This window comes from Asterias amurensis, chromosome 5 (assembly GCF_032118995.1).
Source record: "Asterias amurensis chromosome 5, ASM3211899v1".
NCBI lineage: Eukaryota > Metazoa > Echinodermata > Asteroidea > Forcipulatida > Asteriidae > Asterias > Asterias amurensis.
The window spans coordinates 21261633-21279011 of NC_092652.1; the positions used below are offsets into that span (position 1 = coordinate 21261633).

At 39.4% G+C, this 17379-nt stretch overlaps 2 protein-coding genes across 3 annotated transcripts; one reads left to right on the forward strand and one right to left on the reverse strand.

The window, feature by feature from the left end:
• The first annotated feature begins 1039 nt into the window (after positions 1 to 1039).
• On the forward strand, positions 1040 to 8858 carry LOC139937643 (uncharacterized). Its single transcript, XM_071932882.1, has 5 exons — positions 1040 to 1109; positions 3161 to 3234; positions 4963 to 5055; positions 5518 to 5762; positions 6378 to 8858. Exons 1-5 carry the CDS (start codon positions 1046 to 1048, stop codon positions 7336 to 7338), a joined length of 1437 nt encoding a protein of 478 aa, XP_071788983.1. The 5' UTR covers positions 1040 to 1045; the 3' UTR covers positions 7339 to 8858.
• A 7-nt stretch (positions 8859 to 8865) lies between these two features.
• On the reverse strand, positions 8866 to 17355 carry LOC139937644 (uncharacterized). Of its 2 annotated transcripts, none has more exons than XM_071932884.1 (11): positions 17206 to 17355; positions 16235 to 16323; positions 15360 to 15475; positions 15024 to 15126; positions 13765 to 13874; positions 12604 to 12753; positions 11608 to 11677; positions 11257 to 11335; positions 10204 to 10407; positions 9433 to 9493; positions 8866 to 8997 (listed from the first exon to the last, which is right to left on the reverse strand). In XM_071932884.1, exons 1-11 carry the CDS (start codon positions 17316 to 17318, stop codon positions 8917 to 8919), a joined length of 1176 nt encoding a protein of 391 aa, XP_071788985.1. In that variant the 5' UTR covers positions 17319 to 17355; the 3' UTR covers positions 8866 to 8916. The 2 variants fall into 2 exon arrangements, with proteins under 2 accessions (XP_071788985.1, XP_071788984.1); XM_071932883.1 differs by having other exon boundaries at positions 15009 to 15126.
• Between the last annotated feature and the right edge of the window lie 24 nt (positions 17356 to 17379).

A 17379-nucleotide genomic window follows, 5' to 3' on the forward strand; every position in this document is an offset into this window, starting at 1 on the left:
AATACTCGTGAAAAATCTTTGTGAAAATTTTTAATTCTCCTGTGACAAATGTGCAAAATATTATATTTTAAGAATTGTCCTTTCTAATCATTGCGACACATTTTTATGAAAAACATTTCATTTCAATAATTTTTGCCTTATTTCTATCTTGTTTCATCATGTTCTTGTATAAAAATAAACATTAATTTTATACAGCTTTTCTTGGGAACATAAACACTTGTGCTATGTGTTTTTTCTTGTTTTTGTGGTGGTGTTTGTTTGTTTGTTTGTTTGTTTGTTTGTTTGTTTGTTTGTTTGTTTGTTTGTTTGTTTGTTTGTTTGTTTGTTTTCGTAAAGTTGAAGGTTAGATGATGAGATAAATTGGATCGGGTCTTGAAAAATGTAATTAAGTTACAAAATATTAGCTGGCAGAAAAACTGCTGCAGTCAACGTTGATCAAATTGAACTCTAGGTTGGGGGAAGAAAATTTTGCTTAACAAAAGTTGCTCACTAAGCAGAAATTAGCAGTTACTATTGATACTCATCTGTTGTGTTATTTTGGCTGGCAACCTGATTTTGTTAAGCAAGTACTTATAGCTTAGCTGTAGCACGAGAACGTTCACCATATTCATCATCCTGGGGTTGTGTTTGGAAGCTATTAATGTTGGGTGGGGTTTTGTATGTAATAAAACACTGGCCAATATTGATGAAATGACTGCCCTATATAGGACTAGGACTGCCCTATATATAGGACTCTTCCTCTGTGCTGTACACAGATACTGCTATGCAGTATAATACAAGAGTATTACCCTTTGTACCAACATATGGGATCCAAGTACAAGCCAAGAACAAATTTGTTGTTTTAAATCAAACTGGTCCCCACTCTATAGTATAGGTTAACAGTTATATATGATTGCCAGTTTGTAGAGCATAACATAATCTTCCCTAAAAATACAAAAACACAAATACATCGCTCAGATTAATTGATGCACAGAAAGTCCCTTTAAGTAATATCGAGAAGTCACCACGTGAGGGCGCCCTATCCACGTGGTGAATTTCATCAATAATGGCCGGCCATAGGTGCTCGTCGTTTGCTCAGACTCAGCTCGAAAAACATGGATGGCAAGCAGGTTTGTATCGCTGTTTATCAGTTGTTTCATAAATCATGTGTAGTTTGAAATATCTTACAAAGTACATTTGTATATTTATCTAATTGTGGAGAATGTTTGCCGTCTTTGAATTGGACTGAGTTGACGGGTCCGTCCTTGTCATAAAAATGTTTGTGCCATTGATTGCACAATACAGTCGTTTGACCAGTTCTGGATCACTTTTTGAATTCACATTGTTTTTTGTTGCAATCTCTTTGATATTTTAAACAAAAAAGTTTATCAGTTTACCTAAACATGACATAAAGCTCACCAAGTATTCACTGACACAAAAAGATTAGTTCTTTTGAAGAGGCTTTAAGAAAAGTATTGTCACCTGTTTGACCAGTTCAGGATCAGTTGAATCTATTCTGAATCAGTAGAGTGCCCTTTATTGCAAACCCATACTCCCATTCATAAAACTGTCTCTCAAGGACACAAAACTTCAGAGGTGTGTTGGCATGGACTTGGACTTCATTTGTTTAGTGAATGTCATGCAAGTGTCTTCAATAGCAGCGCAAAAACCCAGCGACAAAACCACAAAACAACAGCAAAGGCAAATGAAAAAGTGAAGCGAACCTAAAAAGCATTATCGACCCCTCCAAGTTTAAATTTCTCAAAAAAAAAAAAATCTAAAAGAATTTGTTGAAGTAATGTTTCTCAAAATCATCTGAATAAACTTTCTACTGCAGTAGTATGATTTTACCATACTTAGTAAGTTAGTGCGGCACCATTTGACGCAATGAGATGTTGAGTGATCCCGAACTGGTCAAGGGTAAGTTGCCCCCCTAAAGAAGATTTTGGTAACTTCGTCTCCTCAAAACAAGATGTCTGCACAGTATTTACAGGAATGTTTTTTTACACATTTTTATCATTTTACATAAATATTTTTTGCCCCGGCACTCCAATTCTAAAGGTAAGAAGTTTTAACAGTGTTTTTCAACCAACATTTTTAAACAAAAAAATGATAAATTTCGCAGACAACCTTCAGGAAAACAGCCATAATTTATTTGCTGATGATGTTTGGCACCTTATTTTGGGTTTGTTGGTTTAATGGGTGTTAATCTTCACATTTATCAACAGAAATTGGTAATAATGAGAAGTGATATAACTATTTGGTTATTGCAAAGTTGAAGTGATCCCGAACTGGTCAATGATCCCGAACTGGTCAAATGACTGTACCATGACTGTGTGTGCTGTTGGGTGTGTGTCGTTGAGGAGACGTTCATGCGTTATGGCTATGCTGCTATGCTCTGTGTCAACTCGTGTTTTATGTAAATGTATTGCTTCAACCAGTAAACGCCAAGAAGGCTGCCGATGAGGTTGTCCCATATTGTTACTGTTGGCTTAGAGATTCTCATCGTACATTTAGGGCCTCACCACCAAATTTCATGAAGAAAAGAAGTGGAACAATTTTGGCAAAATTTTGTTTAAAATTCAGGTTTTTACCAGTCTGTACTACTACGTACTAATCTCACTGTATTAAATTTTTTGACTGCATGCCATAAAACACCCCGGAGCTGTAGCCCCACTTGTGTGTGTGTTCAATTCAAGGTCTGAATCCTTACTTAGCCATAAGTTTGGCCCCGATTTTTTCTAAGCATAGTTGTGATCAAAAGTTGAAGGCCGTTTCTCTACGAGCGGGTTGTCATGGCTGTAGTTTAAACCAGCTACATTAAATGTGTTTACTTCCCCAGAATTACTTTTCTCGATGTGTACTGAGCGCAGCCATTTTGGAATGATACCAGTCATGCCTGTCAAATAACGACGTCATCGACTGGCCAGGCTATTGGCGGCGCAAGGGTGCCATGGATGGTTGCTTTATGTTCTCGCTCCCCCTCAACCCAGCCGGTCGATGACCTCCTGATTTGATTGGCACGATTGGGATAATTCCATATTGACAGCTCTCAACTTTTTGACTGGATCCATTCTGTATACCTTATGTCAAAGTATTTGAAAAAAAAATGTATTTGTCAGCTGTAGACCACAGCCATTCAGATAAACTTACAATCGATTTGTACCTCTCTCATTTGCAGGGCAAGGACTCGGCAGGACAGAGTCTGGCATCAGTGAGGCCATCAAAGTGAAGATAAAGCATGACACTGCTGGAGTAAGTTCCCCCTTCTCCTTCTCAAACCTCTCCCTCCTTCAGCCAACCCAATAACTTTCACATAAGCATTTTTATAAAACTACTAATGCCATAGGAAGGAAATGTACACACATTTTTTAGTCTGTTTGATGACTATGTCTGTTAAAGCCATTATACACTTTCGGAACAGAAAAGAAGAAAAACAAGTTCACAGATTTACAAATAACTTACAGGGTTTACAGAAGGTAAATATTATTCCATGAAATGCTTTACTTTTTGAGAAAACATTAAAACATTAAAACAATTATCAATTCTCGATATCGAGAATTACAGATTTGTTTTAAACACATGTCATGACTCGGCAAAACGTGCGGAAACAAGGGTGGGTTTTCCCGTTATTTTCTCTCGACTCCGATGACCGATTGAGCCTAAATTTTTGTTTGTTATTTTATATATAAGTTGTGATACAGGAAGTGTGGGCTTTTGGACAATACTGTTTACCAAAAGTGTCCAATGGCTTTAAGCAAAAAAAACACCAAACTTTGGGACAGTTGAGTCTTGTAAAATTACTTCTCTGCTTTTAAAGTATACTGTAAAACTTGTGCATTCTCATATGGTGTGGTTCTCACAGTGAAATAGACTATTTACTTTACAACAGTGGGCTGATTAGATTATTTCTAATGCTGGTTATTTTGATCATTCAGCTCCACTTTTTGAACTTCTAAAATTCAATGTGTTTTTGTTTACCTTAATTTAGGTAAACTTTTATTTCAAGATGCAAACATTATGCATCTTTATCTTCTTTTGTTAACCCTTTCTTTAATTTACCTTAACTTGAAGTTCCTGGTAGAAAAGCCTTTATGTCCCTTTCAACAGAGCTTCAGTATTTAGAACAAGTCTTGTCCAAGGTGTTGCTTATTAGAGTAGTGTCAGTGATTCCAGAAAAAGCGTGGTTACTTTGCCCCCTTTTTATAAAAACATGTAAAGCTCAGTTACATAATTCTTAGTAATGAAAGAAAGGTTTTGACATAATTTTCTAGATGATGTTAGTCAGAGTTAGTTAGTTTGTTGGTGTGCTTGTTTGTGATAGGCCTAAATGTTGTCATGTTTTGTGATTATTTATCTAACTTCCTTGTAATAGATGTTAAATTTGCATCGGGGATAAAGAATATCAATTTTGGTTTTTACCCATACACCGATGTGTGTTAGCACTGTATACTCAGTACTTTCCCGAGTCCTGTGAAAAAATATCACAAGGGTCGTGGGTTCGAATCCCACCCGAGTATCATGCCTGTGATATTTTTTTTACAGGACTCGGGGAAAGTACCGAGTATACAGTGCTAACGCACATCGGTGTATGGGTAAAAACCAAAATTGATATTCCTTGTAATGTTAGTATTATTTCTACTTTGGTTCGCCATTATACCTTCACTTTACACTATGTCGATGTACAGTGTTGTAGCCACAGTGGGCGGTGCTTGGCGGAACTGCCCGGGACTAACAAATTTCACCCAGCACTCTGAGCAAGATACACTGTGCTGCCCAGTACAGATTTCCCCCAGATTGCACATCAGCAATGATGTTCCCATATCTTGACATGAATACATGTAGTTTTGTTGAATCGTTCGCCCTTGATGGACTAAATTGGATTTTGAGCCCACCACTAAAATTGGTCTAGCCACAACACTGTCGATGTACATGTACTTAGTCATAACAATGTTGAAATAAATGTATTATCTGTATGTGTAGGTGGGGCATGATCTTGGTCAGCAGTTTACGTACCACTGGTGGGACCATGTTTTCAACAAGGCTGCAAACAACATAGTGGTGGAAAATAACCAGGTTTGTCATGCGTGTTGTATAAATTGTGCCAAAAGTTGTAGTTTTTGCTTACTTTGTCATTGTCATTTTATCCAGGAGTTCGTTCGTATGTATGTATGGCTGTCCGTCTGTCTGTCTGTTTGTCAGACGGTCTGTCTGTCTGTTTCGTCTGTGTTTTGTCCTAAGCATTTACCTTTAGCTTATCTATTTTGTTTTGTAAAGGCAAGCCGCTACAAGCTACCTGGCTTATTTTGGGCCTTGCCTCCTTGCGCTTTCCGCCAATTTATTATTATTTTTTTCTATCATTTATATATACCTGTATGTATTACTATAATATTGTGGAAATGTTTTGTGGAAATAAATGTATATTGAATTGAAAAGACACCTCCATCTTTTTCATTCTAAATACATTACAGCTAAGGGATTTTCTCCGTTTTGATGAAGACCAGTCCTTAATGTGTTTTTTTTTCTTCATGTCAATAGGAAGGTGTGAAAATGACAAGTAAAGAGAAAAGCCACGGACCAATAAGTAACAAAAAACAGCCCAAGAATGTAGGCAAGAAGCCTCTGCTGTATGGCAACTTTGTCCGGAGTGCCACTTTAACAGCGGAGGGCTTGAAACGTGACGACCAAGACAGTTCTTCATCTGAGGAGGAAGAGAGTAACAAGGAGGAGATGAATATTGATGAGAAGTTCTTCAAGGCTTGTGGTGGACGAACAGCTCATAAGTTAGTAACACCTTATTCTTTTGAATCTATCAAGATGTGATCAAGCAAAATGAGTCATTTGTCAACCCAGGTCATTTTTATACATTTGTAAAGAGTACAATCTATGCTTTAATACTGTTAAACCCCCCATGTTGATACCACTTTGGTTCAAAGTTGTGAAAGTAGTATCGCGTGATGTGGCACAACTGTCCGGGCCGTTGCTCTCGACCAATAGGAATGAAGAAACTGTCTTATAAGAACAGGTGCAAGCTCGCGTGTCACGCCCATGTTTCAACACTTTTTACCGGTCGAAAACAAAGGTTTATACACACCCACGTGACGCGCTCTCCACCAATAGGAATAGCAAAACTGTCCGAGGTATTTATGAATGCTAATTTTGACCCATTTTAGATGTTATTTATCAGGAGGGAAGTTGCCAAAATAAAATAAAATATAGTTTGGCATTTAAATTAACAAAATTTGTTTGTGGAAAATATCATCCCTGTTGGCCTGACTTCGCTTGTTTCTCCATACTGACATTTTAGCTTTTTTAGCTTAATCACATCGTACATTTTTTATGTCTGGCACGTTTTGTCAGTTTTTGAAGTGTAAATTTTTGTTCCTTGATGTTTATAGGGGCGCTAGGCACGGCTTGAAACTCTCCGGGAAACTGAAGCGAATTCAGGAACAAGAGGAGCTGGAGGGTTACCTAAATCGTCAGAAAGACCAGGCTCAGTCCACTAAACCCTCTCCCCCTAGCCTTGATAAAGATCAAAGTCAAACAACAGAGGATGATGATAATGATCGGGAGAAGGTGAGAGATGCAGGAGACGAAGAGAAGCAGGAGAGGAAACGACAAAAGAAAGAGAAGAAACGGAGGATGAAAGCCGCCATTGAGAATGGGCGATGTGATGACGCTGGAGATGAACAAGATGGGGAAAATGTACTTCAAGAATCGGGAAGTGCAACTGAAGAAGAGAAACATACAACTGAGCAGGACGCCAGTGGATGTTGCGAGGATGATGAAAGTGAGAGACAACGGGAGGAAAAACAGCGAAAGAAAGACAGGAAACGCAAAAGAAAAGAGGCTAAATCTGCCAATGGCTGTCATGAGGACACAGTAGACTTGGATGATACTATGGTCATTACTATCAATGAAGCAGATGAGAGAAAACAGGCGAGAAAAGCAAGAAAGGAACTGAAATTGAAGAACAGACAGGATGGTGCTAGCTGTGGAGATGATTCAAACGGACCTTTTGTGAATGACGTTGTCGAGTTGACTTTAGAAGAAAATGGAGATGATCAGGACAGAAAGCGCAAAAAGAAAAAGGAAAAAAAGAGAAAGATGGAATCGGTTGATGTCTGTGAAAATGAGAATAATGAATCTAGTGAACTGATTTGTTGTACTGTACCCGAGGGAGACATGAGGACTGGTGACAATGATTGCGATCTTGATACCAAAAATGGTGGCGATGATTTAGGAAAGAAAAGCAAGAAGAGAAGGAAGGAAGAGGTTTTGCAGAACGGCAGTCTCGATCATGAATGTACAGATATAAAAACATCCAAAAAATCGAAGAAGAAAAAGTCCAAGCACTGACCCGCAGTAATGACTATGAAAGAATTTGTTGGAAAATAATTTAATTAAACACAGATGAACTACAAAATATCAGTTGATGACATAAATATTTTTATTTTAAAACTTATGTGAAATGCATTTTATGTACAGGTATACATAAACTAATGGGGATACTGTCTGTAGTCCTCATGTGCTAAACTTCTGGTACACATAAATATTTCTTTATTGTTATCTCACAATGTTAATCCCCCTAAAACCAGTTTGAGATATATATAACTCTATCATGTCTAATGTACAAGTTTGGTTTGGGTATAAACAGACAAATTAACTAACCCAAACCTATAATGTTGTAATACTTGTTCGAGTCTACCATATCTCACAATGGCTTATTGTATACATGTAATATGGAAATGTCCCATACGTCATTTGGGAAAACTACATTTTGTAGGGACTTTAAACACTCTATGTGTGCGTTCGTTTAGCTTCCCTTGGTCATCCCTGGTCAGCCTGGTGCGTTCGAATAGCTCACACCCAGGTCAGCCCCCAGTGCCCTGCTTGTGGAGTGGGTCACTTGGGTGCTGGCCTCGGGTAAATGACGTCACTACGAGAGCGGTGAGTGGTCGGTCGTTTAGCTCTTGTCAGGGGCTCACCCCAGTGAGCACTGCGGGGTAGACCCACGGAAGCTAAACGAACACACCCATTGTACATGTGTACGGATGTCCAAAGATTATAGAGTGCTGAATGTGCAAGATGAGGAACTCCTGCTGAAAAGGGAAATGTACACTGGACGCCATTTCAGCAAGCAACTTTGTTGATGTAACAGTAGATCAGCGCAGCCAATGACCATTGCTGTCAGTGACAAAACATTTGCTTGCTGAAATGGCGCCAATGCGTACTTCACAGTCAAGCAATAGATAGAGCTCCAGTTCCTTATCTTGTGCATCAACCACTCTATACCCTTTGCACACAACCACACTGTTTTTTAAAGTGTTGAAGAATATGACGCACATTTGGAGTTTTTTCTTGTAGAAAGATACTGAGTTTACAAACCATTCCACACATCGGTGTATGGGTAAAAACAAAAAAATTAGTATTCTTTATCCCCGATGCAAATTTAACATCTCTTATATCGTTGCGGTACCCGCTGCCTAAACATAGGATTCGAACTGCCTCTAGCTACCGGGCAACCTCGGTAGTCTAGTTGGTAAGACACTGCTCTAGAATTGCAAGGGTCGTGGGTTCGAATCCCACCCGAGTAACATGCCTGTGATATTTTTTTCACAGGACTCGGGGAAAGTACCGAGTATACAGTGGTAACACACATCAGTGTATGGATAAAAAAAACAAAATTAGTAATCTTTATCCCCGATGCAAATTTAACATCTCTTATATCATTACATTACATAGCAATTTGCAATTCTTTTGTATGAATTGAATATTTTTAATTCTTAATATTTTTAGCATTAACAATTAATTAAATTGAAACGCTGTATGAGTTCCCCTCGCCAATTAAATTTATAAAAATAATGTCATTTACCAATAAAATTATAAATTTATTTTTCTTTGCGAGAATGTACTGCAGTGATGACTGATCTGGTTTCAACTTGTTACCCCTGTTGCAATGGAAGAGTCCTTATTATCTGCACTCCGATTGGCTGGTTGCATCAACGGGACATACCACTGTAAATAAAGTGTGAAGCTAGAGTCAACTTTAAGCAAACAAAAAGATATAGACAAATAGGGAGGTTACCACCATAAGGCTAGGTATAGATAGCTCAGTAAGAGAGCATGTAACAGGGGCCCAACTTTAGAGAGGTGCTTAGGCACAGAAAGTAGCTTAGCAAACAAAATTATGCTTACAAGAATAAGGTTACCAGCCAAACTACCATACCACATGCGCAACCTTTGACTGGTATCCTGCTAACTTTTGCTTAGCACAGAATTTTTATGCAAAATCTGCTTAAACAGCTCTATGAACTTGAGCCTATGGTCGCAGGTTCATATCCTGCTAAAGTTGTTTTTTTCTTTGCTCGCCCAATATTGAACAAAATCCACTAAAAAATAAAGTTTGATTTTTTTCTTTTTTCTTTGACAAAATAATAATAGCTGCCTTACCTCCTTGCTCATTCCTGCAATAGTCCTCCCCTCTTCGTTGATGGGCGCTTTCAATAAACCCCTGTAGTGTATTTATATTAAAAAAAATGAGATAATGGCAGAACTCGGTTCCAAGTCTCAAAATAATTGTTCTTTTTTTTCCCGCATAATAAATCAAATTCAGTCAGAGCCAGTGTTTACAGATTTTGATACTTGCATTTTTTAAGTGTACAAAAGCCCATTGTATATCCCTAATGCACATGAGTTTGGATCCCAGTCGTCAAACTTGTGTCATTGAGCAAGAAACGTCACTATAATAACTTTTTTTCACCCAGGGTGAATTGGTAATTGTGAGGGCAGATAGGGTTCATGGGACTGAATAGACCGATCCATCAAGCTCCGCCCCATTGCGTATTGACCAATCACAACGCAACGAAGGTCCGACAAATAAGGTCCGACATGCATGGGGGTATCTTGGCGCGCGGCAGAGTTGTGCAGAAAGGCATCGGAGAGCTCACACGTGCGTTGTGGGCGGAGCCTACTGGATCAGTCTATTAGCTTGGTTTGCTACAATGTACATACGTGGCAGCACAGGCTGTATACTGCCCAGGTAGCTGAGATGGTTTAAGAAATGAAATAAATGGCCCACTTATTAAAACCAAGATCAAAACGTTCAAGCAAAATGACCGTCACTGTGTGACAGATTTAAGCAGTATTCTTTAAGGAAGCCACAATAATTAATAATTTTGTTTAAAATAATATACAAGATTAATACAGCACAATGTCTTGTACCTGAAATGTTTTCTGACGAGCTTGTGGAACTCTGAGATGCATTCCAGAGGTGGGATGGCACGGCGGCAAACATAGGTAAACCACTTCAAACCTGCGGCTACTTGGGTGATCTCATCTGTGTAGATCACCTCCAAGATGGAGACGGATGCAGCGTCTTGCTGCTTGGCAAAACGCTGTTGAGTCTTTGGGTGGACATCAAGCCCTCTGAGGAGAAATCAAAGTATTAAAAAAAGAAATTCATATATAAGTCACACCCATATGTTAACATTAAAAATATGTGATCCCCTGGCTGCTGCTTCCTAGATTGTTTCGTAAATTAGGTGTGATAATAATAATTTATAAAATGTACCCAGTCAGTTTCCCTTGTGGTTGACTATTTGATATCTGATATAAAAAGTCGCATCCCCTTAAGGTGATCCCCTGTTTGCCGCTTCCCAGGTTGTATCGTTACCTGGGTGTGATCCCTGGCTACACGGCAGTTTGCGGTTGAATGGCTTCTAAAAGGCACCCCCTGAACAAAGATATTGATTAAATAGGGAGACCGTCAACATAGGGCTAGATAGCTCAGTTGGTAGAGCGCCGGCATGTTAAACCGGAGGTCGTTGGTTCAAATCCCGCTCTAGTAAATTTTTCTTTGTTCAACCCAAAATCAATAATAATAAGAGTTAGTTTTTATATAGCGCTTTTCACACCCTGAGGGCGTCCCAAAGCGCTTCACATTACTACCCCCTGGTCTCTGGGCCTTAAATCATCCCTTAAACCACCTCAGTTCCCTGGGGAGTATACAGCCTTGTGCAACAAATGCGCTACTCAGCAAAATCAATCACAAGAACCATCTCTCCCCTCACAGGTACCCATTTACCCCTGGGTGGAGAGAAGCTTATGGTTAAGTGTCTTGATCTAAAGGACACAAGTGTCATGACCGGGATTCAAACCCACACTCTGCTGATCAAATAAAAGAGCTTGAATCCGGCGCTCTTAACCGCTCAGCCACGACACCCCACTGATCCCATCCGTAACAATAAAAGTCAAGTGTCTTGCTTAATGTTTTACCTTGCCTCATGTACCATGTGGACTACTGCCAGTCTGGCTAAAAGGTTATCTTTCGTCTCCGTTGCAGACTGCCACAGACCTGTAAAGAAATTTATGAATCAATGGCGATTTCTCGTCGCGCAATTCTCTTGGGGGGGGGAAGTACCAAGTAGGCCTTTACAGTGATTCACACCACCGCATTACAGCATGGAGGAAGAACCCCATTGGTAAAATCAATAGTGCTTTACAAACACAAAGCAACAAGAAATTCTCTCAAATTCTCGAGATACATGTAGAAAAATTGTAACCATCAACAAAGAAGACCGCCCAAAGATTTAATGACAGAAAGTGCTGTTATCAGATTTGACTTACCATTGTGAACAGGAAGTGCTCCAAAATGGCTGCCCAACTCATGCAGTCTGTCATTCAAGATCTTGAAATGCTGAACAAAAAAAAACAAAATATGTGACGCCAGCATGGATCAAATTTTCAGATTTGGGGTGATTATTTTTTCGTTGATTTTATGGTTTCAAACGATAAAGAAGGGACTTCTAAAGACTTTTTGTCAGTGTTGACTGGGTACATTTGCAAAAGTCTGATATTTCTTGAGATTTTTGTTTGAACTCGAGTCTCTGGGTAGTTGACTTCCATCTCCCAAAGCGGTCCCAGCAAATCTAGCGATAATGTCCCACGACAAGTCGACTGCCCACTGCTCTATATTGGCCAGAGAGTGCAGTGATGCTATACGGTTTCCCTGCATGAAGAAATTCCATGAAACAATTTGTCACACTTTTGAATGAGTACACCAAGTTTTCGGTAAAAATTAAAAGCTGCCGTAGCCTTCCAACCAATATTTATATTAATTTTATGAGCGATTACCAAATGTATACTCTCCCTTCAATCAACTTCTCTCCCCCCCGCCCCAAAAAAACTCCCAAAAAACAAAGATGACTTTCCCTTTGAGCCAGCACCTTTGAACGTCTTTTTTTACAAAATTTGGTCAAAACAGCATTTTGCTCTTTTTTCTTCCTCCTACTTTTTCTCACTGATCACGAAGACGACCTCACTGTGAAAGTAATAGTTTTTTAATTAATTTTGGGATAAACAAAATTTGTTTTACTAGAGTAAGACTCGAACCATTGACCTGGATTAACGTGCTGGCGCTCCACCAACTGAGCTATATAGCCATATGTTGGCAGTCTCCCTATTTTGTCAATACATCTTTGTGCGGGGGTGCCAGTCAGAAGCCATACAGCTGTAAACTGCTGTGTAGCCAGGGGTCACTCCCAAATTACGATATAACCTGGGAAGCGGCAACCAGGGGATCACTTTAAGGGGATGAAACTTGTTGTTTATTATTTGAAATACCAGAGTGCCTCCTTTGCCCCTCTTGATTTTCCCTGGAGCTACCACACTGAGTGTTTCCTCCCTCTTGGGCTCGTCTGGTGGACTGCATCTCCCAATCTCTCTAAGATCTCCCCTTCTCCATCTCTCCTGCACCTCATGGGTTAGTCTGACCTTCAAATTGAAAATATTTTGAAAAAAAAAGCATTTGTCTAATTCTGGTTATAAAGGTTGGTGGATCTGGAAAATCGGTCGTTTTGAGGAGCTGGTTTGGGGGGACCAGCCGTCCATTTCACCAAACTCTTCCTAACTTTGGATCTTAGGACTTGGGACAAGTTCAGCTCTGTATCCATAGACATTTGGGCACATCCTAAGTTAGGATGAGTTACAAGTTAGGATGAGTTACTCGTCCTAACTCGAGATAGGATTATTCCTAGTGTTTCGGGAAATCGGCTGCAAGTGTATTACAATATAATACAATACACAATCCAACCCTCCCCGCCCCCCAACATACACATACACAGCTCTGTGTTGCGCTCAATGTGTGGAAATTCCTTTGTTCTAAATAAAAGTCATTTTCTTCAACACTGTACATAACACTGTGTGGGCATGTGTAAGTCCACATAGTGTTTCAAGTCCTAACATTATGTGGACCTCTTTTGTTCCTAGGTCCAAACTTTGTATGTAGCGTTACATTCCTTTGTTCTGTACAGTTAAGGAAAATCCTATTCTTCAACACTAATTACTCAAAATAATTATTAGCACAAAACCTTACTTAGTAACGTGTAATGGGGAGAGGTTGGTAGTATAAAACAATGTGAGAAACCGCTCCCTCTAAAGTGGAGTAGCTTTCGAGAAAGAAGTAATTTTCCACAAATTTGATTTTGAGACCTCAGATTTAAAATTTGAGGTCTCAAAATCAAGCATCTGCAAGAACACAACTTCATATGACGAGGGTGTTTTTTTGTTTGTTATTATCTTGCAACTTCCGACGACCGATTGAGCTCAAATTTTCACAGGTTTGTTATTTTATGCATATGTTGGGATACACCAAGTGAGAAGTCTGGTCTTTGACAATTACCAATAGTGTCCAGTGTCTTTAAGTCCCTTCATGATGTAGACTTCTTTTGTTCTAAAGTTCAACACTTCCTATGTAGCATTAAAACATCATTGCGTTCCTCAAACCTTTTCAGCTGGATCTGCTGTTCGTAGTACCCTGACTGCCCAATGACAGAGCGTGTCTTCATTTTCCTCATCTGATGCAGGACCTGACTGAATTGCATCCGCCCCTTTAGCTGTAAAAACAAGTGGATATTGTTGCTTAGGATGATTGTTTCTTGCTTTATTTGAAATAAAAAGTTTCAGTTGATTCCTCTGCTACCATGTTCCCCTGATTGAATCAAAAACTTTACAGCACTTTTTTGTGTTACTCATTATAAGGGAAGGTACACGTTTGGTAATTACTCAAAACAAGTATTAACTTAAAAACTGACTTGTTAACGAGCATTGGAGAGCTGTTGATTGTGTGAAACGACGCCCTCTGAAGTAACATAGTTTTTGAGAAAGGTAATTTCTCACTAAAATAATAAAAGACTTCTAGCTAGAAGTCTTTTATTCTTATCTGAAAGCACACAAACTCATCAAACAAGGGTGTTTTTTCTTTCATCATTTTCTCACAACTTTGATGACCAATTGAGCCCAAATTTCCACAGGCTTGTTATTTTATGCTTAAGTTGGGATATACCAAGTGAGAAGACTGGTCTTTGACAATTACCAAACGTGTACCCTCCCTTTAAAGCCATTATACACTTTCGGTAAACAGTATTGTCCAAGTCCCACACTTCGTGTATCACAACTTATATATAAAAAAACAATCCTGTGGAAATTTAGGCTCAATCGGACATCGGAGTCGGGAGAAAATAACGGGAAAACCCACTCCTGTTTTCGCGCGTTTCGCCGTGTCATGACATGTGTTTATAACAAATCCGTAATTCTCGTTAACGAAAATTTATATTGTTTTACCGTTTTCTCAAAAAGCAAAGCATTTCATGGACTAATATTTCAAGAGAAGTCTTTCACCATTACCTTCTGTAAACCCTGTAAATTATGTGTAAATCTGTGAACTTTTTTTTTTTGTTCTGTACCGAAAGGGTCCAATGGCTTTAAAGCTGGTTTTTGAAAACTGATTGTATAAAGCACCACTGTCTGCCTGGCAGAACTAAAAGGCTGTGTCAGCATTGGCTGCGGCTGCAGATTGATCGCCAGATGAACATGTGTTGAAGCATAGGAGGTCCATAGCAGCACCCTTAGTAACAGCTGCAGCATAGTCTCAGACAAAGCCGCAGCCACAACCATAGCAACAGCTGCCAATTTCAACTTAGCCTTGGATCAAAACCCCGATGCTATTCCACAATATCTTAAACCATTACCAGATGTCGACTGACTCTGACTGCCAAGTTCTGAATCGGAGTCTCTTGTAAGAGACAGCTCTGTCTCTTTGTCTATGTACAGATGGTCATCGACTACCCTGACTTCAAATGTTTGTTGCTGAAAAGTAACAGAAAATGAAACAATGTAAAAGTTTTAATCATTAACTACATGCATGTTTTGAATCTTTATTGGGCATTTGTGCCCTCTATCATTGAACAAACATTTTTGTCCCCAGGCAAACTTTCAAACTGAGGATGAAATACATCAACTTATTCCCCAGGGAAAACAGTGCACCTTTAAGAGTAGCTTTTGCCTTCTCTGCCGGGGTTGGAGGAAGTTTTAAGAATTACCTTGAGCCCGGATGTAGAGTCTCCATTATCTAACCTGAAGTCATATTCATGCCAGGGACAGACCAGACACTCGTGTCCATCTATATCCTCAATGTCGCCGAGATCCAGTGGGCCTCCTGCAAAGTGGATCAAAAATGAACAATTGATTTAAAGGCATATTTGGTAAATACTAAAAACATATATTGGCATGAAAAAATTACTTGCTGATGAGCAGTGGAGAGCTGTTGATAGTATAAAATATTGTGAGAAACGGCTCCCTCTGAAGTATCAAAGTTTTTGAGAAAGAGATAATTTCAGGGCTGAAACTTTTCTCAGGCATCTGAAAGCACACAAATATGTGTAACAAGGGTGTTTTTTCCTTTCACTATTTTCTTGCAACTTCGATGACCAATTAATATTTTTTCAATGGTGTTTTGAGTGTTCAGTAGACATTGAGGATTAAGTTCGTGCCCTCAGAATTTGTGTCATGATTTTTGAAAGTGGTAAAAATGGGGCAAATCTGGTGACTAGCTGTCGAAATTATACGTGTTGGACCAGATTGTCATTTGCCGATCAAAAGAATCTCGTAACCCTCCGGCCTGGCGGCCGTCGGGAGGAGGATTACGTTATCGCAACTAAAATGTTCACAGGTTTCTTATTAGATCACCTGTTCTTTTCAGAACCAACACTACTCAAACGAGATGTACACAATGTGTTAATCTCGTTTGAGTAGTGTCGGTACATTGTACTTCCTCAAACCTCACCTAATGATTGGAAAATTGAAAAGTTGTTATCAAAATAGAAAGAAGATAATATCGGAGAAAGAAAACTAAAGTTTTGAGGATAATAGACTTCCATCCACTTTATCGATAGCAGTCAAAGATGCCATAGGCTACCTTCATGAGGGCAGTCCGCACCAAGAGCATAAAATGTGTCAACACGATGAACTATGACAACATCCTCATCACCTCCTACAGAATACAACCTGAAAAATATGCAAATTGGTGAAATAATAGTGTGAGGCTTTGCACAATAGTTATACATTGTTATAGTTGGCTAGACCTAGCTAGACTAAGTAACTGGGGCGCTGCGAACCGCAGATGTAAATTTTTGTTAAAGGAGTACAGCATCCCAGTTGTCTGGGTTTATTCGAGGTTCAGTAACTGAGGGGATGGGTAGGCCACCTTGTTGAGCTGTTAGACCCAGTAACTGTTCTACTTTTTGAAAAACATCTGTGGCTGCAAGATGTTAAAAAAATGTTTAAAAGGAGTTAGCGCCCAAGTTAATTAAATGGTTACATACTCATACTGCCACTGCCAATCACATCCTTCCAGGCTCCACCCACCCCTTAAGGCTTCATCCCACCACTTAGCTCCTGATTGTTCACATGACATTGATGACATAGTCACATATGCCTCGATAGAATAGTAATTGTTAAAATATATTATATTATATTTTTATATACAGATATAGGTCCAGCCCCACTTGTGTGGCCAAGGCTAGCTGAGCTTAGCCCAGGTTGAGCTAGCTTTGGCCTAGTCTTGAAGTCAAGACGGTAATTGTTAAGCGCGGTGTGTAGTTACAGCGCGGCGTAGCTGCGGGGACGATACACACACCCTCGATCCCAGTATGTGTGTGTGAGTCAGTCGCAATTGTTAGAGCTGCCTCGCGCTACCTACGACTGTTGCATGTGTAACATCGCACTGTGACTGTTGCATGAAAGGCAGACAAATAGGCAGCGCCTAACGACTTGTCATCAAGTCTAGCTTTGGCCACACAAGTGGGGCTAAATATTAATTATTTATAGGCCCAGAAAAGGAATATTTAATTTAAAGTTCCCAAAGCAAAATAAAACTCTTTTTCAAACCTGGTGCACGTCTTTGTCTTAAAATGTCCAGTGGGACCTAGGTTCTTCCATCTGCTGTTATTAATAACTTCCTTCAAAGCTGTCACAAGATCCACCTCAAATCCAGTGTCCATGTTGAAAATCAATCGTCAACAAACCGCACATGGCCAAATTTACAGCTGTTTACATAGGGCG